This window comes from Bolinopsis microptera, chromosome 5, assembly GCF_026151205.1.
Source record: "Bolinopsis microptera isolate Bmic1 chromosome 5, MBARI_Bmic_1.0, whole genome shotgun sequence".
NCBI lineage: Eukaryota > Metazoa > Ctenophora > Tentaculata > Lobata > Bolinopsidae > Bolinopsis > Bolinopsis microptera.
In genome coordinates, this window is record NC_087076.1 from 5,148,234 (window position 1) to 5,173,993 (window position 25,760).

Here is a 25,760-nt window from a genome sequence, read left to right on the forward strand (position 1 = left end):
TACTCAGGACGACAGCGCTCTACTTCTAAACTAGGATAACAAGATTATTTAGCTTGTACCATATCCAGACGACATCGCTCAACTACACTAAACTTGGTATATACAGATATTGTTAGCTGTAACCATACGCAGACACAGGCGCCTCAGACTGTAAACTGGGATACAGATAGTGTTAGCTTTTACCGATACTCATACACAGCGCTCTACACTATACTGGGATACAGATATTTTAGCTTGTACCATACTCAACGACAGTGCTCTACTCGAAACAGGGATACAGATAGATGTTAGCTTGTACCATACCCCAGACGACAGCGCTCTACTCTAAACGGAGATAAGATATGTTAATCTGTACCCATACTCAGACGACAGTGCTTCTAACTCTAAAACTGGGGATACAGAATTTTTTTAGCTTGTAACCAGTACTGCATGACGACAGCGCTCTACTCTAAACGGGATACAGAGAAGTTAGCTTGTGCCATACTCAGACAACAGCGGTCTACTCTACACTGGATTCAGAATATAAAGTTAGCTTGTAGACCATACTCAACGACAGCTGCTCTACTCTAAACGGGATAACAGATAATGTTAGCTTTTACAACACTCAACGACAGCGTAAGCGCCTCTCCTCTACACTGGATACAGAATATGTTAGCTTTACCTACTCATAACGACAGCGCTCTACTCCTAAAACTGGGATACAGATATTGTAGCTTGAACCATACTCAGACGACAGCGCTCTACTCTTAAACTGGGTACGATATTGTTTAGCATGAACCAATACTGCAGGAGACGACATGATTCTACTCTAAAAACTGGGATACCAGATATTGTAAGCGTTGTACCATACTAAGACACAGCGCCCTTCTCTAAACAGGGTACAGATATTGTTAGGCTTGAACCATACTCAGACCTACAGCGCTCAACACTAAACTGGATACAGATATTGTTAGCTTGTACATACTCCACGAACAGCGCTCTACTCTAAACTGGATACAGATAATGTTAGCTTGTACCATACTCAGACGACATAGCTCTACTCAACACTAGTGATACAGATATTGTTAGCATGTACCAAACTCAGAACAGTCGCTCTAAACTCTAAACAGGGATAACAGATATTGTTTACTTGTACCATACTCAGACGACAAGCGCTCAACTCTAAACTGTGATACAGATATTTTAGCTTGTACCATACACATACGAAACAGCGCTCTACTCTAAACTGGGATACATATATTGTTACTGAACCAAACCAGACACAGCGCCTACTCATAAACTGGGATACAGATAATGGATTAGCTTTACCAAACTGCAGACACCAGCCGCTCTACACTCAACTGGGATACAGAAATGTTTAGCTTGTACCATACTCATACGACAGCGCACTACTGTAACCTGGGATACAGATAATGTTAGCTTGTACCATACTCAGACACGCGCTCTACTCTAAACTGGGATCACATATTGTTTAGCTTGTACCATACTCAGTACGACAGTCTCTACACTAAACAGGGATACAGAAAATGTTAGCTTGTACATACCAGACGACAGCGCCATACTACTAAACTGTATACAGATATAGTTAAGCTTTTACCATACTCAGTTACGCCAGCCTCTACACTAAACTTGAGGATACAGATAATTTAGCTTGGTACCATACACAGACGCCAGCGCTCTACTCTAAACTGGATAATCAGATATAGTTTACGTGTGCCGATACTCAGACACAGTGCTCGTTCTAAACTGGATTACAATATTGTTAGCTTGTACCAACCTTCAGACGACAGCGCCTACTGTAAACTGGGATACATAATATTGATAGCTTGTACATACTCAGACGACAGCGCTCTACTCTAACAGGGATACAGATATTGTTAGCGATGTACCATACTCAGGACGACAGAGCGCTCTACTGTTAACTGGAATACAGATATTGTTTTCGCTTGTACCATACTCAGACGACAGCCGCAGCTACACTAAACTAGGATACAGATATTGTTAGCTTGTACCATACTCAGACGACACGCTCTACCCTAAACTGGGATACCAAGAAATTTTATTGTTAGCTTGTACATACACAGACGACAGCGCTCTACATGTAAACTGGATACAGGATATAATTAGCTTGTACCATACTCAGAACGACAGCGCTCTACTGTAAAACCGGGAGACAGAAATTTTAGCGTTGTACCATACAACGACATCGCTCAACTCTAAACTGAATACAGATTAATTGTTAGCTTGTACATACACAGACGCCGCGCTCTTAAACTCTAAAACTGGATACAGATATTAGTTAGCTTTACCAACTCAACGACAGCGCTCTACTCTAAACAGGGATACAGATAATGTTAGCTTGTGCCATACTCAGTACGACAGCGTCTACTCTAAACTGGATACAGAAAAATTTAGCTGTACCATACCTCAGACGACAGGCGCTCTACTCTAACTGGATACAGATATTGTTAGCTTGTACCGTACCATACTCAAGACGACAGCGCTCGTACTCAAAACTAGGATACAGATATTGTTAGCTGTACCATACACAGACGACAGCGCTCTACTCTAAACTGGGATACATATATTGTTAGCTTGTACCGATACACAGACGACAGCGCTCTGATCTAAAACTGGGATCAGATATTGTTAGCTGTACCAACTCAGACTGACATTGTTCACTCTAAACTGGGATACAGATATGTTAAGCTTGTACCATACTCAGACGACAGCGCTCCTACTCTAACTGGGGATAACAGATATTGTTAGCTTTGTAACCATACGCCAGACGACAGCGCTCGACACTCTAAAACTGGGATAAACAGATTATTGTTAGCTTGTACCATACTCGAAAAGAACGAAAGCGCTCTTCTCTAAAACGGGGATACGATATTGTTTAGCTTGTTACCAATTCCAGTACGACAGCGCTGCTACTCGTAAACTTGGGATACAGATATTGTTAGCATGTACCATACTCAGACGACGCGCTCAACTCTAACTGGATACAGATATTGTTTAGCTGTACATACTCAACGACAGTGCTCTACACGGAAAACTAGGATACAGATATTGTTAGCTTGTACCATACTCAACGGACAGCGCTCTACTCTAAACTGGATAACAGATATTTTAGCTGTACCATACTCATACGACAGTCGCACTACTCTAAACTGGGAATCACAGAATGTTAGGCTTGTACCAATACTCGAGACGACAGCGCTCAACTACTAAACAGGGATAACAGATATTGTTAAGCTAGTACCATACACAACGACAGTGCTCTACTCTAAACTGGGATCTACAGATATTGTTAGCTTGTCAATGGTACCATATCTCAACGACAGCGCTCTAACTCTAAACTGGGATACAGATATTGATAGCTTGTACCCTACTCAGAACGACAGTGTTCTACTCTAAAACTTGGGATACAATATTGTTTAGCTTGTACCATACTCACCGACAGCGTCTCTACTCTAAACTGGTATACAGATATGTTAGCATGTACCATACTCAGACGACCAGTGCTCTTCATCTAAACTGGATACAGCATATTGTAAGTTGTACATACTCATAACGACAGCGCTCAACTCCTAACAGGATACAGATATTGTTTACTTGTACCATACTCAGACGACAGCGCTCCTACTCTAAACTGGGATACAGATATTGGTTAGCTTGTACCAGACCAGACAACAGTGCTCTAACTCTAAACTGGGATACAGATATTGTTTAGCTTGTACCATAACTCAGACGACAGCGCACTACTCTAAACTGGGATACAGATATTGTTAGCTAGTACCATACTCAGACGACAGTGTTTACTCTAAACATGGATAACTGATATTGTTAGCTGTAACCATACACACCGACAGCGCTCACTGTAAACTGGATCAGAATTGGTTAGCTTTGTACCAATTACTCAACACAGCGCTTCTACTCTAAAGCTAGATACAGCTCGTGTTTTATCTGTACCATACTCAGACGACAGCGCACTACTAAAACTGGATACAGCTATTGTTACTTTGTACCAACTCAACGACAGCGCTCTACTGTAAACTCTGGGATACAGATATTGTTTAGCTTGTACCATACTCAGTCCTACAGCGCTCTACTCTAGGACTGGATCACAGATATTGGTTTTAGGCTTGTACCATACTCAGACGACAGTGCACTATACTCTAAACGGTATACAGGATTTTGTTACTTGTACCATACTCAAAGACAGCGCTCTACTCTAAACTTGGAACGCGATATTGTTAGCTTTAACCATACTCAGACGACAGTGCTCTACGCTAAACTGGATAACAGATTTTTGTAAGCTTGTACCATACTCAGACGACAGTGCTCTAACTCTACACGGGATTACAGATATTGTTAGCTTGTACCAGACTCAACGACATTGCTCCTACTAAATACACTGGATACAGATAGTGTTACTATGTTTACCAACTCAGACGACAGTGTTCTACTCTAAACTGGGATACTGATAATTGAAAGCTGTACCATACTCAGACGACAAGTCGGCTCAACTCTAGACTGGGGAACAGATAATGTTAGCTTTGTACCATACTCAGACGACAGAAGCACTACTCTAAACTGGATACAGATATAGTAGCTTGTACCCATACTCAGACTGTACATCGCTCTACTCTAAACTGGGATACAGATATTGTTAGGCTTGTACATACTCCCGACTACAGCGCTCTACTCAAAACTGGGATACGATATTGTTAGCTTGTGCCAGACTCAGACGACAGCGCTCTACTCTAAACCTGGGATACAGATATTTTAGCTTGTACCGATCACTCAGAACGAACGAGCGCTCTACTTACAGTAAAACTGGGATACACCAGATAATGTTACTTGTACCATACTCAGACGACAGCGCTCTACTCTAAACAGGATACAGATAATGTTTTAGCTTGTACCATACTCGCCAGAACGAAGCGCTCTACACTAACTGGGATCGCATGATATAGTTTAGCTTGTACCATAGCTCAGACTACCGCTCTCTACATCTAAACTGGGATACAGAAATGTAGTTAGCTATGTGACCAGACTCAGACGACAGTGCTCTACTCTAAACTGGATACAGAAAGGTTTTTTTTTTACAATACTCATACCCAAAGCTAGATACTGTGAATTTTAGGCAGACCACTCGACTCGCGGCCAAATATAGCGCATTATAGACCCCAAGGCCCGATACCCCCTATGCCTCGCCAATTATATAATCATCTCGTAACTTCATAATGAAGGTTCCGTTATTCATTAAAGATTAATGTTTATTTTCGATTCTCGCACTATCCCGACACCGACACTAGCCAGGGGCGACGCTTCATTGGTTGGCTAGGGAGGGGGAAGCGCAGCCCCCCAGAAAATTTTTGAGAAATTATGTGGTATTTTTAGACGACAATTGGCTTAAAGAAATTTTTTTAGGACGTAAAAATCAACATCTACAATAAATACAAAAGAGTGGAGGGGTCTAGGGTGGCTCAGCCCTGGGCCTTCGAAAATTTTTTTGAAAATAGGGTGTTCCAGACGACATTAGTAGACAGGCAAATAAACAGAACATTACAAATAATACAAGTTTGTGGGCTGGGGGGGGGGGGCGCAACCCTCGGAAAATTTTTGAGACTAGGGTGTATTTCGAACGACATTTTTTCATAAAGAACTTGTAGTAATCAATAAACATACAAACAGAATAATATAAAGTTGGTGGGCTAGGGAGCTAACCCAGGGACAAATTAATAGAGAAAATAGGGTTGTAATAAATTCGGCATTTGTGGCATTCAATGAAAATTTGGGATAGTAAATAATCAGACATCACGAAAAATATAAAGATGGGGCCGGGGGGGGGGGGGGGCGCAGCCCACCAGAAAATTTAATTGAGAAAATAAATTGTTATTAGGGACGACATTTGGCATTAAAGAAATAGTGAAGGAACATAATAAACAACAACACAATAATCTCATAAGTACAAAGTTGGGAGCTAGGGGGCGGGCACCCCCGCCGAAATATTTGATAGACTAGGGGGTGATTCAGACAGACAATAGGCAATAAAGAAATTAGAAAGGGCCGTAATAATCCGTGAGACAATCACAATAATATAAAGTTGGTTGGCAAGAGGGGGGGGGGGCGCAGCCAATCAGAAAATTTTTAAGAATTAATGTGTATTATGACGACATTTGACATAAATATAATTTGTAGGACAGTAATTAAAATCAGACATCACAAAATAATTAGGAGGGCTAGGCAGCGCAGCCCTGGCCTTCGGAAACATTTTGAGAAATAGGGTGTTCCATACACAAATTTTGGGACAGGCATAATGCAGACATAACAATAAAACAAGGTAGTTGGCTGGGGGGGTGGCGCAGTAATAATCAAGACATCACCAAAATATACAGTTTGGGGACAGGGTGGGGGGGGGGGCGCAGCCCCCAAGAAAATTTTAAGAAAATTATTTTGATTTAGACGACATTAGGGCATTAAAGAAATTTGAATAACGGGCGATAATACAAATGTTGGGGGTGCAGCCCCCGTAAAAGTTTTTGAGAAATATAGGGTGTACCAGACGACATATGTGAGACAGCATTAATCAGTGACATTACAATAAAACAAGATATGTGATGGCTGGGGGGGCGCATAAATCAGAACATCACAACAATATAAAGGTTGGGGGACTGGGGGGGGTTGGGGGGGCGCAGCCCCAAGGAAAATTTTTAGACATTATTCGTTTTAGAAACGACTAAAGGCATTAAAAATGTGTAGAACGAGGGGGGGCGATAATACAAAGTTGGGGGTTCAGCCCCCGAAAATTTAATAGAGAAAAAAGGTTGTTTCAGACGACATATAGCGATTAAGAAATTTGCATTCAGACATCACAGATAATAAAAAGTGGGGTGGCAAGGGGTGGGAACTCAGTACTAACACATTAATAATTACATATTTGTATAGAGTGGATTTGTGAATAATTTAGAAATGCTAAAGTCGATTGCCTTCTGTCCGTTAATCAACAGTCATAAACACCAGCCCACTTACCAGGCGACCATTCTATGGGGACTAGGGGCTTCTATTTTTTGGGGGTTCAAAATTTTTTTCCGGGGGTCTTCCCCATGGCTACGTGTCTGCATTCTAGTTGCCCAGACCCACTCTAATAGAGTGCAGACACAACATTTTGGTTGCCAACCCACTATTCTAGAGTTCCAGACCCACAATTCTGTTGTCATATCTCCTTATTCTTCAGTTCATAGACCCCCCAGATTCTGGTTGAACAAGAGTAAGAATTACCATTCTGGTTGCCAGATTCACTCTTCTAAGAGGAGACCCAATCTTCTAGTAGTACAGAGTCAAGACCCACTATTCAAAAATGCGACCCACCATTCTGTTGCCAGACCCACGCTTCTGAGGCGAAACCTAGAACCATTCTGGTTGCCAGCCCCACTCTTCTAGAGTGTAGAACCGCACATTCCGATTGGCCAGAGAACCCCTATTCTTGATTGAACACACCACCTTGCTGGTTGGCCGGACTCCACTATTCTAGACTCTAGACTCCAGACCCATATCTGGTTGCCAATATCCTATTTCTAGTTTAGAACCCCCAATTCTGGTTGACACTTGACAGGAGTGTAGACTTACCATACTGTTGCCATACCCACTCTTTCTAGAGTGAAGAGACCCACTATTTCTAGAAATTCTATACCGCACCATTCTTGTTGCCTAGACCCCTCTCTTAGCCTAGAGGAAGACCCCCTATACAAGAATTCTGACCCCACCATTCATGTTCCAGACCCTCTACCCTAAGTGCAGACCCACCATTCTGATTGCCAACTCACTCAATCTTTGATTCCACTTGAATTGCCGACCCACTATTCTGGTTGCCAGACACCACACTTATAGATGCGACACACAATCTAGTTGCCAGACCACTCTTCTAAAGTAGACCCACCTAATATTCTGAGAGTGAAGACCCATCCACCATTCAGTGTTTCAACTCACTCTCATGGGTTAACGTACACCCACCATTCTGGTTGCCAGACCAACTTCAAGATTGCAGACCCCCATTCCAGCTGCCAGAACCTCTCTCTCAAGTCAGACCCACTACTCTGGTTGTCAGACCCATTCTTCAAGGGTGTACGTACACCCACTTCGGTTGCCAGACCAACTTCAAGATTGCAGACCCACCATTCCAGCTGCCAGACCCACCCTCGGTTGTCAGACCCACTCTATCAAGGGTGTACGAGCACCCACCATTCTGGTTGCCAGACCAACTTCTCGATTGCAGACCCCCACCATTCCAGCTGCCAGGACCCACTCATCTCAAGTGCTTATCTACCACTCTGGTTGTCAGACCCACACTTTAATGTTGCAGACTGCAACCGACCGTTCTGGTTGCCATGACCCACTTATTAGATGCAGACACAACATTCTAGCTTCCAGACCCACTCTTCTCAAGTGCAGACCCACCACTCTGTTGTCAGACCCACTCTTGATCTTGAAGCCTGAAGGGTGCAGACCCACCATTCTGGTTGTTAGACCAACATCTAGATTGCAGACCCACCATTCCAGCTGCCAACCCAAACATCTCAAGTCAGATCCTACCGCACACCTGGTTTCAGAAACCATCCTAAAGGCCTGAGGGTAGCAGGACGCCAACCATTCATGATGCCAGACCCACTCCCTAGATTGCAGACCCACCAGTCTAACTGCCAACCCACTTTCTAGATATGCAGACCCAACATTTCTAGCTGCAGACCCACTCTTCTCAAGTGGCAGACCCACCACAACTGGTTGTTCATAACCCACTCTTCAAGGGTGCAGACCCACCACTCTGGTGTCAACCCACTCTCCAAAGGGTGGACGTAACACCCACCATTCTGGTTCCGACCGCACTTCTAGATTGTCAAGACCCATCCAATCAGCTGCCGACCCCCTCTATCTCAAGTTCAGACCCACCACCGGTGTCGAGACCCACTCTGTCAAGTGTGTACAACACCCACTATACGGTTGCCGAGACCTAACTTATAGATTGCAGGTCCCCACCATTCCCAAGCTGCCAGATGAGATCCACACCACTCTTCTCAAGCATACCCACCATTCTGGTTGTCAGACCCACTCTTAAAGGTGCAGACTCACCATTTAGCGGCCTACCCACGCTTCTAAGTGCAGACGCCACCACTCAGGTGCCGGAGACCCACTCGTCTAAGTGAAGACTCATATTCTCGAATGCAGAACCACTAATTCTTTGCCAGAAAAACCAACTCTAATTGCATACGCCACCATTCCCGCCCCCAGACACCACTCTCTCAAGTTCAGACCCACCATTCTGGTATGTCAGACCGCACTCTCTAGAGTGATACTCATTATCTCGAATGCAGGAACCATCCACATTCTGGTTGCTATACAACATCTCCTAGGAAGGCAGAACACCCACCATTCCAGCCGCAAGAACCACTCTTTCACAAGTTCAGACCCACCATTCAGGTTGTCGCAGACCCAGCTCTTCAAGGGTGTAGACCCACCAATTCTGGTTAACAACCCACTTCTAGATTGCATACCCCCATTCTAGCTGCCAGTAACCCACTAAAATCTCAGTGCAACACCCACCACTCAGTTTGTCATACCACTCTTTAAAAGGGTACAGACCCAACCTTCCTGGTTGCCAGAGAACCCACTTCTTCTAGATTGCAGACCCCAATTCATCTAGCGGCCATACGCCACTCTTCACAAGTGAAGACTCCACCACCTCCTAGCAACAGGGTGAATAATATCAACAATGGGTCACAAATCCTCTCGCGAACCTCCACGTGGTGTGGCCTGGGTTGGCACTACGGTGGTGTCTCTCTTGATGATTACAAAAGGTATGGGACCTAGCCAACCCAAAGTCCCATAGTGCACCAGGGAAGTCAACACTAACAGCTACCAAGCACCAGAAATTTCTCTTCAGATATCAGGTTACGAAGATAGTCCACACACAAATGGAACGATTACAATTGACATTCCTGGTGATTTAGTACTCTAAGAGCTACCAAATCACCAGGAAATTCTCTTTCGCTTCAGTCCCATCGAATCACCCACACACATAGCAAGGGATACCATTCGCCTCAACCTGACTACAGTACACACTGATATTGAGTAGAGTCCAGGCACTTCTCCCTCCAGGTAACCACTTTCAGGTCTTTTCAGTAAAAACATGCTAATGCCGTAAGCTTGGACACACGCAAGAACACAGCTCGATAAAAGACAGAATTAGGGAAATAAACTCTGTACCTACGAGACATCACACTGAGAGCGAAGAATTCCTGACACAGGTTCTTCCTCCAGTAACCACTTTTCAGGGGACCGGGTTAGCTTTGGGCCACACACATCAAATGAAGTGTGACTGGACGCCTCTACAATCATGCTAGTAGCACAGAGTTTGACTGCACCCTTAGACAGGTTTCATTCCTGTTTCTACAGCGGAAGATCTCCACATCGAAAACAGTTCATCTCGGACATCCTGGCAGAGCTGCTATATCACAGCCAGCCATTACACTGGGAAACCCCATATATCTACAGTACCAGGAGGGCGAGCATAGATCACTAACGCAAAAGTGGAGCCTCTTTTAGTATCTGAGACGCAATCTAACCGGATCAGAATAAACATCATGCAATGCTTTAGGGGATGCAAATAGAACATACAATGTTTATCGAATGCATTACTACCATTCTTGTTGAAACAATTTTGTTAAGCTAGCTCGTACGTTACATGGTAACATATCATGACTGACATACCTCTTCAGTTCATTGAGGGAAACATACCGCTATTGCGTAAACATGGCAAAGTACTGGGACTTATGAAACTTAGGATCTCCATCAATCATAAATTCTCTCTCATAATCCCCAGGCTGGCATTTAAAGCGCTAACCGAGCACCATTTTAACTCCAGATCGTTCTGAACATCTCAGACCAACTCACTAGGTATTTCAGCATCGAGTAGTACGTTCGTTCCAGGACAATTAAGGAGTATAGTAAAAGAACTAGCGGAAGAACTCGCAAGGGACGATCAATCCAACACCATCCCCATGTAGTGACGTCCAGGTAGCGACCTACTAGCTATCCGACTCCACCAAATAGGCCAGCACTTCAGTGACAAAGGAACATTCCACTGTGTTGATCCTCCACAAATAAAATACAGGAACTTTTATTTTTTCTCCTGGAACTCACATCAGATGGCAAACATGGACGCTTTCAGAATAAGGCCACACCCACTAGTTTAATTTTCGAACGTGGCAAACAACGTCAACTTCAAGACCAAGATGCGGAACACATGTTCAGAGAAGCAGCAACATCCCAGCCACCTCCTCTACAAGTGCCCCAGCCCCTTCGAAGGGGATCCAGTCAGACGTTCAGAATGAGGATAATTGGTAAACTCTACCTTAAAAAACAGTAAAACTACAATCATATCTTCAAATTTGTGGAACAGTCGACAAGACTGGATAGGGAAACCCTTTTGGGTAACCTCCTTGGATTCTTCACCAGGAACTTTCGCTAAATCCCATACTAGGAACTCAACCTAGCCCCATCTCCGCATAGAGACATATCTCCCAGGCTTTGACCTTGCTCGGAAGTCCCTTGTCTGCCCGCAGAAGTACTACAACGGAAGTGGGTTTGCTCTGAGACAGGTAGTGACAGCTTCAAGACTCCAGGGGTCTGTTGCATTGATATTTATTATTTTATGATTTCGTATATACTTTGGGAGTCCTGGCGTGCAGCTAGCAGGAGTTGCACTCTGTGGGCACGGTGAGAAGGCCTCCATCTTTTAGTAAGAGGCCAGAAACCGTTGACCAGAACAGAGAGAGAGAGAGGGGTTAGAGTGGGATTAGAGTGGGGTTAGAGTGGGGTTAGAGTGGGTTTAGAGGAGGGTTAGGGTGGGGTTAGAGTGGGGGTAGAGTGGGGTTAGAGTGGGGTTAGAGTGGGTTTAGAGGAGGGTTAGGGTGGGGTTAGAGTGGGGGTAGAGAGGGGTTAGAGTGGGGTTAGAGTGGGTTTAGAGGAGGGTTAGGGTGGGGTTATAGTGAGGTTAGAGAGGGGTTAGAGTGGGATTAGAGTGGGGTTAGAGTGGGGTTAGAGGAGGGTTAGGGTGGGGTTAGAGTGGGTTTAGAGGAGGGTTAGAGTGGGATTAGAGTGGGGTTAGAGTGGGTTTAAAGGAGGGTTAGGGTGGGGTTAGAGTGGGATTAGAGTGGGGTTAGAGTGGGGTTAGAGTGGGATTAGAGTGGGGTTAGAGTGGGGTTAGAGTGGGTTTAGAGGAGGGTTAGAGCGGATAGGAGGTACACTTGTAGAAACAATTTTCAAACACAATCTTATCATATTCTTATGGTTTTACAGCCTTGTGGAGGAGTTACTGTTGTTATCATCGTCGTCAAAATAATTGATTCATGATTTTTGTAATTAATATTAATGGCTTGGAGAATATATTCAGATATCAGAAAATATTGTTTTATGATCATTAAATAACTATTCGATATGAAGTATGGGCCATTATTAGCAACTCCATAATAACACTGTTTTGAGGCTTTCTTATCTCATTTTTCATTACATTTTAAAATCTAAATTTTTCTCGGAAACAAATCAGTTGCTATTTAACAGTCGTCTGAGAAGCTTAATGTTTATATCTCCACGGTTATAAAGATACCACCCGCTCAGTCTGCCTTCCCACGACGCTAGTCACGTGGTACCTTCTCTAGTCACGTGGTACCTTCTCTAGTCACGTGGTACCTTCTCTAGTCACGTGGTACCTTCTCTAGTCACGTGGTACCTTCTCTAGTCACGTGGTACCTTCTCTAGTCACGTGGTACCTTCTCTAGTCACGTGGTACGGTCACAACTATGCGTTTTATTCACTTTACTTTACAGATAGTTCTATAAACTCCTCCCTTATTAGCAGGATGATGTTTCCTACAACTGATAACCATGAAACACCTGGCTACCTACCACTACCCAACTCAACTGCCTACCATTCCTATTGGAAGCTTTTTCACAACCTTCGGCAAAAGAGGTGGATGAAAAAGTAAGCGACTATAACTAATTTACTATCAGTAAGAATTAGATGTGCAATATATAATATATACATTATATCATATACATTATACATTATACGTGCATAATATACGTTGGTTTGAGTTTCGCTACTCGTCGTGTTAAAGCTCCTAAGATAGAGGATACAGTGTGAAACAAGAAATGGTAGTTTGTTAACGCTATCCGTTATATTCACCTCATCAACAGCGAGGAAGAACTGTTTAGCGACGAGGATCTGGTCATGTTTGTCATGACACGTGGTGTGACGTCACACCACGTGTCATGACATCACACCACAGGTCACACGTGTGTATTGTAGTTTATTATATTCACCTCATCAACAGCGAGGAAGAACTGTTTGGCGACGAGGATCTGGTCATGTTTGGAGGTGAGCCGGGTGTCGAAGTGGGACGTAATTGTGACGTAATTGTGACGTAATTGTGACGTAATAGTGACGTAATAGTGACGTTATATTCACCTCATCAACAGCGAGGAAGAACTGTTTAGCGACGAGGATCTGGTCATGTTTGGAGGTGAGCCGGGTGCTGAAGTGGGACCAGGTGGATAACAGCGCCTCTTCGTTTAGCGTCTCCACCTTCTCACGTACTCCTGATACCTGGGCAATTAGCTAATTAGTTAATTAGATATTTGGTTAATTGATTATTTAGTAATATATATATAATTACTAAATACGGTTTGACAATTTATTAATAAATCGGTCGTCAAGAGCAAATCCAGCCATTTAGGTATAATTGGTTGACATAAACATTAAACAGTTGATTACTTATAGGATATTTAATTAATCAAGGATCGTCCAGGAACAAATAATACTATCTTGCTAACTTACTTCGTCTAGAAAGGATGTAAACTCGTTGCAGTATTTCTCGGTAAGCTCCAGACTGCTACCAATATCTACGTGATCACGCAGAAAGGGCTCTCCTATCTCATCAATCCACTTGTCTATCTGAAATAACAAATACTCTTTAATTCTCTATTTAAATCTGTACTGTTTTAATTAAACAAATACTGTTTAATTCTCTATTTAATTATGTACTGTTTTAATTAAACAAATACTCTTTAATTCTCTATTAAATATGTACTGTTTTAATTAAACTATTTATGAAGTAAGATACTTAGAATGACATGTTTAAAAGAATTGTAACGGACAACCTGAGAAATTTCCAGTTAAAATTATTTGCTGATGCCTGATATAATTACAAAATAACAAGATATAGAGAATATATAGGATACCTTTCTATAAGAGATTGCAAAAATAACTGAAATAAACTGATGCCTGATACAGACAATGTACACTCAAAAGGCGTCACCAAAACAAGATATTATCATGTACAAGACGTGTAATAAATATGTGCAATTATACGGGATAAAATATGCAATTATTTGGTATATCCCACCTAAAGAATATAGAAGAAGAACTGCGCCAAAAGTTTCAAAACCTCGTGATTCTCAGGACAGTCAACATGTCAACAAATAGCTACGGTCAGGTTCAGGCTGTGTTCGAGTAACAGATAGTGAGCACGTAGTAGCAGTGAACTGTGGTATCCCTTCCTTGGTATTTCAACTTTACGCTTCAGTCAAAACACTTGCCAAAAAGTAAGGTAAATTCACTTTGTCGCAGAGCTTGTTAAAAGAGTGCTCTGTTAAAAGATAAGGTAAATTACGTAAGATAAGGTAAACTGGTGGACCACACCTCACCACTAAAACAAAGATCAGAGAAATAACAACCGTAAAAAGGAAATACACTCTGCGGCAATCCCACAAATGTGGAAAGTGTCAAAAATGATGAGTCATGATAAATTCTTGGCATCTTGAAATCAAAATATCCGGTTGTAATGTGTTGTTGTGTGGTCAGTACGTAGTGTAGAAGATACCCTCCAAAATTAAAGCAAGTAAAGTCACTGGAATTTAACGATTGTTTGTGTTATTTGATGAGCTAAAAGCTGGGCCGCCACCAAACTGAGTGACTAATGTTACCAAATAATATTACTGAATGTAATGTAGTTGGTTACTGAGTGACTAGTGTTACTGTTGTTGGTTAATTGGTCAAACAGCTCACTTCCGGAGGGGAAACTAGTTACAAACAATTACCCGTTTATTTATAAACCCAATCATTGAATGTGCTCTACTGAGATGAGTAATCAAGCAAACTGTGGAAACTGGAAACTGTGGAAACTGAGGAAACTGGAGTGACATAATATTGTTAACTCTACCGTCTGTAACTAGTACAGTAGTAGTGTGGCATATCACAAAGATAACTATTGGTAATGTACTAGGCTCTACCAAGTGTACTACCAAGTACAATTGGTAGAGCCTTCAGTTCCCACAGGACATATAGTGTTATTGTATGTAATATCACGTGTAATTGTGGATCATATCCGCATTGTACTCATGTAAACAGTGGACTTCATTAACACGTGTTAGTAAAGATGTTAAATAAGGAGACGTATAAAAGACAGAGTTGCAGGAAACAGTAACAAGAGTATAGTATACAGTATACGGATACTGGTAGCTTGTTAAGCAGAGCAGGATAACCATTAACCACTAGTTACATCTGTCAGATAACCGTTACAACACTCTGCTCCCTAAACAAGCGTCATTCTGACGATAACGAGTATGAATATGCAGATATTTAGATTTTTAGAATATTAGGTCCCACTATTATAGACTACAATGTGCGGCCTCCCCACAAGGTTAGTCTCTACTCCGAGCATAACTAAATATCAGTATTATGCAGGCTGGGTATTAAAGTCTCTGTACTCCAATACTTCTTGAGAGAACAAAAGCAGCGAGTAACGTGACACGCGATTAATTAGACACGTACAGAGCTCTTCAAACTTTCCATGTAACTACACAAGCGATTGAGCAATAGTAGCAATAGTTAAGGGGGCAACAGGTAGAAGGAGGAGGTAGTGCGATTAAGGATACAGGTACTGTATGTCAGGTAGAAGGAGAAGGTAGAAGGAGGAGGTAGTGCGATTAAGGATACAGGTAGTGTATGTCAGGTAGAAGGAGAAGGTAGAAGGAGAAGGTAGTGCGATTAAGGATACAGGTAGTGTATGTCAGGTAGAAGGAGAAGGTAGAAGGAGAAGGTAGTGCGATTAAGGATACAGGTAGTGTATGTCAGGTAGAAGGAGAAGGTAGAAGGAGGAGGTAGTGCGATTAAGGATACAGGTAGTGTATGTCAGGTAGAAGGAGAAGGTAGAAGGAGGAGGTAGTGCGATTAAGGATACAGGTAGTGTATGTCAGGTAGAAGGAGAAGGTAGAAGGAGGAGGTAGTGCGATTAAGGATACAGGTAGTGTATGTCAGGTAGAAGGAGAAGGTAGAAGGAGGAGGTAGTGCGATTAAGGATACAGGTAGTGTATGTCAGGTAGAAGGAGGAAGGTAGAAGGAGAAGGTAGTGCGATTAAGGATACAGGTAGTGTATGTCAGGTAGAAGGAGAAGGTAGAAGGAGGAGGTAGTGCGATTAAGGATACAGGTAGTGTATGTCAGGTAGAAGGAGAAGGTAGAAGGAGAAGGTAGTGCGATTAAGGATACAGGTAGTGTATGTCAGGTAGAAGGAGAAGGTAGAAGGAGGAGGTAGTGCGATTAAGGATACAGGTAGTGTATGTCAGGTAGAAGGAGAAGGTAGAAGGAGGAAGGTAGTGCGATTAAGGATACAGGTAGTGTATGTCAGGTAGAAGGAGAAGGTAGAAGAGGAGGTAGTGCGATTAAGGATACAGGTAGTGTATGTCAGGTAGAAGGAGAAGGTAGAAGGAGGAGGTAGTGCGATTAAGGATACAGGTAGTGTATGTCAGGTAGAAGGAGAAGGTAGTGCGATTAAGGATACAGGTAGTGTATGTCAGGTAGAAGGAGAAGGTAGAAGGAGGAGGTAGTGCGATTGAGGATACAGGTAGTGTATGTCAGGTAGAAGGAGAAGGTAGAACGAGAAGGTAGTGCGATTAAGGATACAGGTAGTGTATGTCAGGTAGAAGGAGAAGGTAGAAGGAGGAGGTAGTGCGATTAAGGATACAGGTAGTGTATGTCAGGTAGAAGGAGAAGGTAGAAGGAGGAGGTAGTGCGATTAAGGATACAGGTAGTGTATGTCAGGTAGAAGGAGAAGGTAGAAGGAGAAGGTAGTGCGATTAAGGATACAGGTAGTGTATGTCAGGTAGAAGGAGAAGGTAGAAGTTAAGGAGGAGGTAGTGCGATTAAGGATACAGGTAGTGTATGTCAGGTAGAAGGAGAAGGTAGAAGGAGAAGGTAGTGCGATTAAGGATACAGGTAGTGTATGTCAGGTAGAAGGAGAAGGTAGAAGGAGGAGGTAGTGCGATTAAGGATACAGGTAGTGTATGTCAGGTAGAAGGAGAAGGTAGAAGGAGAAGGTAGTGCGATTAAGGATACAGGTAGTGTATGTCAGGTAGAAGGAGAAGGTAGAAGGAGGAGGTAGTGCGATTAAGGATACAGGTAGTGTATGTCAGGTAGAAGGAGAAGGTAGAAGGAGGAGGTAGTGCGATTAAGGATACAGGTAGTGTATGTCAGGTAGAAGGAGAAGGTAGAAGGAGAAGGTAGTGCGATTAAGGATACAGGTAGTGTATGTCAGGTAGAAGGAGAAGGTAGAAGGAGGAGGTAGTGCGATTGAGGATACAGGTAGTGTATGTCAGGTAGAAGGAGAAGGTGGAAGGAGGAGGTAGTGCGATTAAGGATACAGGTAGTGTATGTCAGGTAGAAGGAGAAGGTAGAAGGAGGAGGTAGTGCGATTAAGGATACAGGTAGTGTATGTCAGGTAGAAGGAGAAGGTAGAAGGAGGAGGTAGTGCGATTAAGGATACAGGTAGTGTATGTCAGGTAGAAGGAGAAGGTAGAAGGAGGAGGTAGTGCGATTAAGGATACAGGTAGTGTATGTCAGGTAGAAGGAGAAGGTAGAAGGAATGGGTAGTGCGATTAAGGATACAGGTAGTGTATGTCAGGTAGAAGGAGAAGGTGGAAGGAGAAGGTAGTGCGATTAAGGATACAGGTAGTGTATGTCAGGTAGAAGGAGAAGGTAGAAGGAGGAGGTAGTGCGATTAAGGATACAGGTAGTGTATGTCAGGTAGAAGGAGAAGGTAGAAGGAGGAGGTAGTGCGATTAAGGATACAGGTAGTGTATGTCAGGTAAGGAAAAGGTAGAAGGAGAAGGTAGTGCGATTAAGGATACAGGTAGTGTATGTCAGGTAGAAGGAGAAGGTAGAAGGAGGAGGTAGTGCGATTAAGGATACAGGTAGTGTATGTCAGGTAGAAGGAGAAGGTAGAAGGAGGAGGTAGTGCGATTAAGGTTACAGGTAGTGTATGTCAGGTAGAAGGAGAAAGTAGAAGGAGAAGGTAGTGCGATTAAGGATACAGGTAGTGTATGTCAGGTAGAAGGAGAAGGTAGAAGGAGGAGGTAGTGCGATTAAGGATACAGGTAGTGTATGTCAGGTAGAAGGAGAAGGTAGAAGGAGAAGGTAGTGCGATTAAGGATACAGGTACTGTATGTCAGGTAGAAGGAGAAGGTAGAAGGAGGAGGTAGTGCGATTAAGGATACAGGTAGTGTATGTCAGGTAGAAGGAGAAGGTAGAAGGAGGAGGTAGTGCGATTAAGGATACAGGTAGTGTATGTCAGGTAGAAGGAGAAGGTAGAAGGAAGAGGTAGTGCGATTAAGGATACAGGTAGTGTATGTCAGGTAGAAGGAGAAGGTAGAAGGAGGAGGTAGTGCGATTGAGGATACAGGTAGTGTATGTCAGGTAGAAGGAGAAGGTAGAAGGAGGAGGTAGTGCGATTAAGGATACAGGTAGTGTATGTCAGGTAGAAGGAGAAGGTAGAAGGAGGAGGTAGTGCGATTAAGGATACAGATAGTGTATGTTAGGTAGAAGGAGAAGGTAGAAGGAGAAGGTAGTGCGATTAAGGATACAGGTAGTGTATGTCAGGTAGAAGGAGAAGGTAGAAGGAGGAGGTAGTGCGATTAAGGATACAGGTAGTGTATGTCAGGTAGAAGGAGAAGGTAGAAGGAGGAGGTAGTGCGATTAAGGATACAGGTAGTGTATGTCAGGTAGAAGGAGAAGGTAGAAGGAGAAGGTAGTGCGATTAAGGATACAGGTAGTGTATGTCAGGTAGAAGGAGAAGGTAGAAGGAGAAGGTAGTGCGATTAAGGATACAGGTAGTGTATGTCAGGTAGAAGGAGAAGGTAGAAGAAGGAGGTAGTGCGATTAAGGATACAGGTAGTGTATGTCAGGTAGAAGAAGAAGGTAGAAGAAGGAGGTAGTGCGATTAAGGATACAGGTAGTGTATGTCAGGTAGAAGGAGAAGGTAGAAGAAGGAGGTAGTGCGATTAAGGATACAGGTAGTGTATGTCAGGTAGAAGGAGGAGGTAGTGCGATTAAGGATACAGGTAGTGTATGTCAGGTAGAAGGAGAAGGTAGAAGAAGGAGGTAGTGCGATTAAGGATACAGGTAGTGTATGTCAGGTAGAAGAAGAAGGTAGAAGGAGGAGGTAGTGCGATTAAGGATACAGGTAGTGTATGTCAGGTAGAAGGAGAAGGTAGAAGGAGAAGGTAGTGCGATTAAGGATACAGGTAGTGTATGTCAGGTAGAAGGAGAAGGTAGAAGAAGGAGGTAGTGCGATTAAGGATACAGGTAGTGTATGTCAGGTAGAAGAAGAAGGTAGAAGGAAGAGGTAGTGCGATTAAGGATACAGGTAGTGTATGTCAGGTAGAAGGAGAAGGTAGAAGAAGGAGGTAGTGCGATTAAGGATACAGGTAGTGTATGTCAGGTAGAAGAAGAAGGTAGAAGAAGGAGGTAGTGCGATTAAGGATACAGGTAGTGTATGTCAGGTAGAAGGAGAAGGTAGAAGAAGGAGGTAGTGCGATTAAGGATACAGGTAGTGTATGTCAGGTAGAAGGAGGAGGTAGTGCGATTAAGGATACAGGTAGTGTATGTCAGGTAGAAGGAGAAGGTAGAAGGAGAAGGTAGTACGATTAAGGATACAGGTAGTGTATGTCAGGTAGAAGGAGAAGGTAGAAGAAGGAGGTAGTGCGATTAAGGATACAGGTAGTGTATGTCAGGTAGAAGAAGAAGGTAGAAGGAGGAGGTAGTGCGATTAAGGATACAGGTAGTGTATGTCAGGTAGAAGGAGAAGGTAGAAGGAGAAGGTGGTGCGATTAAGGATACAGGTAGTGTATGTCAGGTAGAAGGAGAAGGTAGAAGAAGGAGGTAGTGCGATTAAGGATACAGGTAGTGTATGTCAGGTAGAAGAAGAAGGTAGAAGGAAGAGGTAGTGCGATTAAGGATACAGGTAGTGTATGTCAGGTAGAAGGAGAAGGTAGAAGAAGGAGGTAGTGCGATTAGGGATACAGGTAGTGTATGTCAGGTAGAAGGAGAAGGTAGAAGGAGAAGGTAGTGCGATTAAGGATACAGGTAGTGTATGTCAGGTAGAAGGAGAAGGTAGAAGGAAGAGGTAGTGCGATTAAGGATACAGGTAGTGTATGTCAGGTAGAAGGAGAAGGTAGAAGAAGGAGGTAGTGCGATTAAGGATACAGGTAGTGTATGTCAGGTAGAAGAAGAAGCTAGAAGGAGGAGGTAGTGCGATTAAGGATACAGGTAGTGTATGTCAGGTAGAAGGAGAAGGTAGAAGGAGAAGGTAGTGCGATTAAGGATACAGGTACTGTATGTCAGGTAGAAGGAGAAGGTAGAAGGAAGAGGTAGTGCGATTAAGGATACAGGTAGTGTATGTCAGGTAGAAGAAGAAGGTAGAAGGAGGAGGTAGTGCGATTAAGGATACAGGTAGTGTATGTCAGGTAGAAGGAGAAGGTAGAAGGAGAAGGTAGTGCGATTAAGGATACAGGTAGTGTATGTCAGGTAGAAGGAGAAGGTAGAAGGAGGAGGTAGTTCGATTAAGGATACAGGTAGTGTATGTCAGGTAGAAGGAGAAGGTAGAAGGAGGAGGTAGTGCGATTAAGGTTACAGGTAGTGTATGTCAGGTAGAAGGAGAAGGTAGAAGGAGGAGGTAGTGCGATTGAGGATACAGGTAGTGTATGTCAGGTAGAAGGAGAAGGTAGAAGGAGGAGGTAGTGCGATTGAGGATACAGGTAGTGTATGTCAGGTAGAAGGAGAAGGTAGAAGGAGGAGGTAGTGCGATTAAGGATACAGGTAGTGTATGTCAGGTAGAAGGAGAAGGTAGAAGGAGGAGGTAGTGCGATTAAGGATACAGGTAGTGTATGTCAGGTAGAAGGAGAAGGTAGAAGGAGGAGGTAGTGCGATTAAGGTTACAGGTAGTGTGTGTCAGGTAGAAGGAGGAGGTAGAAGGAGAAGGTAGTGCGATTAAGGATACAGGTAGTGTATGTCAGGTAGAAGGAGAAGGTAGAAGGAGGAGGTAGTGCGATTAAGGTTACAGGTAGTGTATGTCAGGTAGAAGGAGAAAGTAGAAGGAGAAGGTAGTGCGATTAAGGATACAGGTAGTGTATGTCAGGTAGAAGGAGAAGGTAGAAGGAGGAGGTAGTGCGATTAAGGATACAGGTAGTGTATGTCAGGTAGAAGGAGAAGTAATGTAATCATCCTAAATCCTCCACGCCCTGCCCTGTTCTGACCATCTTATGTATATCTAATGTAATTACACATGTCTTGTAGTGTATGCCAGCCTCCAATCAAATCAGGAAATGTGCACCCATTTAGAAGTGAAGTTACCACTGTGTGTACCCCCCCCCCCCCCCCCCCCACTGAATACTGATTAATGTCGAGTTATTAGTATTTAGTGATGTTAGAATAGTATCGAGTTAGAGTACCTCCATTGGGTTAAATAATAAACAAATTAATCAATATCAACGTGTCTACCGGACAAACAAGATCTAATCAAGAACAATTAAACCAGTAGCTTGTTAGCTCTGTGACAGACGAAGTAATGTTGGCTAGACAAGGGCAAAACTAAAACACCAGGTAACATATTTATAAATTATAAGCCTGATTCGGAACTTGGAGTGGTAATCCAAAAACATTATCATGAAGTCATGAGGATAACTTTTAATATAAAACGGGGAAGATAACCAAGATCTGAACAAATAAACAGTAAACACTGCACCTACAGCTCTAATACACACAAAGAGTTCTGCAAGTTTGAGAGGGAACTAAAAGAGGAAGTGAACTGGAGGAGGAGGAGGAGGTGTGAATATACAGTCTACACTACACAGCAGGCAGCAATAGGTAGTACGCAGCACGCAGCACCCTCGCAGCAGTAGGCAGCACCCTCACAGTAGGCAGCACCCTCACAGTAGGCAGCAACCTCACTTGGTGGCAGACACAGGGACACACTGTATTTAGTGTACTACAGACAGAGAGACAGAGCGTCCCTAGTAGACTGGGAGTGACGTGGAAGTGGGCGAGTAATATGGGAATAATATGAGAATAATATGAGAATAATATGCGAATCAGAGGATTATTCATTGCATGTGAATAATGTAGCTAGATAGAACCTGTGCATAAAATGGGGATGCGCAGTATATCTTTAATATTTATAATATCCATACAAAAAAGTGACAAATTGTCAGAAAATGGGTTATTTTCCAAGACAGACAGAAAGAGACAACAAAGAACAATAACAAATTACACCAGTACAAAAAGGAAGAGTGATCTGCAGCTTCACGGACTGGGAGGAGAAGAGGCTGTTCGTGGGGAGGACACAGGCCGGAACCGCCAACCAACCGCACTCCGTGACGGTTGTTAGAATAGTGACTGAGTTATAGACAGCAGAAACATGTCAACATTTGACACAGTCTGCGGAGGTTGTAGTACTGGGTTAGAGATTCTACTACAGATAAAGCAGATCATAAGCTAGTTACAAAGTAATATTTACCTCTTCCTTTCTCCGCTCTACTTTCTGTAACCTTAGTTCCCGTACTACTGTGTCGGCTCCCCTAAACTTCTCTATTACCGTCTGAAAAACAACAAGTTTAATTTAAGGTTCAGCTATAAATGTTAAATTGCTGCGAAAATAACAAGTTTAAAATAACAAGTTTAATTTAAGGTTCAGTTATAAATGTTAAATTGCTGGTTCAAGTAGTGAGTGAACAAAATTTAAAATCTAAAACCGGGGTAAAATCTACAACTGTATATTGGTGAATTGAGAAGAATAAGAAACTTTAAAATACAATAAATGTAGTAAGCTAACGTTACAAACCTAAACTACAATGTTACTTCCAACCTTTCACCAGCCCTCTAACTATCTAATAAGCAAACGGTTAACACACTAAATTAACACACTAAACGCAAGAATAACTACAGAAGAAAAACACAAAATACCACATTTCACATATTATACTTTGCAAAGTGTCTCCCTCACACAGGACTATAGACACCTATATCCGGACCATGGGTAAAAGGGACAACCTTCAAACAGGGTGCCGACAACTAGTATTCTTAGTGACAAAGTGCACGTGCAATGGCGTAAAGTGCACGTGCAATGGGGTAAAGTGCACGTGCAATGGCGTAAAGTGCACGTGCATTAACACGCGGTGTTAGTGAGTGTATCTAGCACGTGTTACAGTAAGCAAGATCAGGTAGATACTGCAGGTGAGGGATGTAATTAATTTGTCAGATTAATTGGAGGTCATTAGGAAGTGAGGCAGCAGTTTCAAGTAGTAGCCAGTAGGATGTAGTTATAAGCTATTGAAGAATAGTATTTCATGATTCTACACGTACTTTAAAAATTGAATCACAGACTTTAAGCAAAACATAAACGTTACATAACGTTAATATTTATAAATAATAATAATTATAAAAGTTTCCGAGCATAATAGAATTTCACGAACAAAAGCACGACTAAAAACACAGACGGAGCGATAACGAAGTTACTTCTGGCAATAAAACTAGCTAATACCCAACAGTGCTAAGTGTGCACCAAGGACACGGACCGGATAATACAATATAGTATCTACTAACTATCAACTAACCCAGCCAGACCGGGGGGAGGGGGGTCAGCTGTTATTTGCGGCTAAAAACAGCTGCACCCCCCTTCCTACTAGCCTGCATATTACTTTACAACTGTTGCTCTACCACCACTGACCACTAGGCTTGTGAGAATCTAGTATATTACTCCTTAACTGTCACAGCTCAAGTGATACAGGTATAGTACCAGGTATAGTAGTTACAGTTACTATCTGAACGAATGAGATGTGTGGATATAAAGATCCCTTCTACCACTCAGTCCACAGGAGCTAGGAAACATTAACAGAGAGGTATTAGCCAGCTATTAACAGAGAGGTATTGGGATTATTAATAACACTACTCCTCATAACCTATTACCTACCTGTAAACTTGTGTAGTATTACTAACTTAGAGCATCGATGGTAAATACGTCAAAAAATCGCCTGTAAATACGCCGTATTCAAAAATTCTAAGAAATACGTGAAATAGGCAAAATTTGGCGCTTAAATTCTTTGATGGTAAAATTGCTCAAAATACGCGCGTATCTCTTTCGAAATACGTGATTACAGATTAGTGATATTTGCGCGTGCGTCGCTGGCCCAGTGGTATATTAATATAGCAATACTGACAGTCGTTTTGGAGACTTCACGGTGCTCGAATGAAAACGCTGCAGCGACTTGCTATTCTTATGCTGAACTGCAACCAATCAGTCGGTCTGCTGCAGAGCAGAGCTTCTCAGGTTATAAAGCAGTTATGCCTTTCAACCGAGACCCAGTTCCAGTGCATTTTTATCTATTACAATATTCGCAGACTAAGATCACAAGTCTCTCTTGCTTGAATTTTGAAACCGGTTACCGGATTAACACGGACTTCCCAGTGGCATAAGTTTAAAAAGTGACTAGGAATCCAGCCTGGAAAGAAAAAACGGCTATAATAAACTTTTGAAACGGCTATAATAAATTTTTCGGCCGGATGACGATTTCATTTCACCTTGCTAGTTATATTACAGAGGTATTTTTAGTTATTCATTAGTTATTCATAATTGCCAAAAAGTATGGGAAAAAATGATCCTATCCGAGTCTCGAACTCGCAATCTGCTGATATGGAACTAGCGTATTAACCAATTAGGCCACGATTTCATATACTGTGATGTAATATTCATATATAGATCTTCGCGCGTTACTGCAACTTAATTTGAAATACGTAATTTATCATCGGGAAATACGTATGCGTAGTACCTACGCGTAGTCTCCCCAAAACGCATTTACCATCCTTGACTTAGAGAGCAATAGCAGACAGTGTCTCTAGAAAGGTTGCAAAGTTAAAGAGCACCAATTAGAAAGAAACAACCTCTGATCGGGTTTGGGGAGTAGGCACTGGGGAGTAGGCACTGGGGAGTAAGCACTGGGGAGTAGGCACTGGGGAGTAAGCACTGGGGAGTAGGCACTGGGGAGTAGGCACTGGGGAGTAGGCACTGGGGAGTAGGCACTGGGGAGTAGGCACTGGGGAGTAGGCACTGGGGAGTAGGCACTGGGGAGTAGGCACTGGGGAGTAGGCACTGGGGAGTAGGCACTGGGGAGTAGGCACTGGGGAGTAGGCACTGGGGAGTAGGCACTGGGGAGTAGGCACTGGGGAGTAGGCACTGGGGAGTAGGCACTGGGGAGTAGGCACTGGGGAGTAGGCACTGGGGAGTAGGCACTGGGGAGTAGGGACTGGGGAGTAGGGACTGGGGAGTAGGCACTGGGGAGTAGGCACTGGGGAGTAGGCACTGGGGAGTAGGCACTGG

At 43.0% G+C, this 25,760-nt stretch overlaps 1 protein-coding gene across 2 annotated transcripts in view; it reads right to left on the reverse strand.

The window, feature by feature from the left end:
* LOC134815847 (uncharacterized) overlaps nucleotides 1-25,760 on the reverse strand; it is a 305,237-nt gene that overhangs the window by 129,309 nt on the left and 150,168 nt on the right. For both annotated transcript variants that reach the window (XM_063824429.1, XM_063824430.1), the window contains exon 11: nucleotides 22,905-22,985. In XM_063824429.1, coding sequence (XP_063680499.1) covers nucleotides 22,905-22,985 — 81 coding nt within the window. The remainder of the gene's footprint in view (nucleotides 1-22,904; nucleotides 22,986-25,760) is intronic.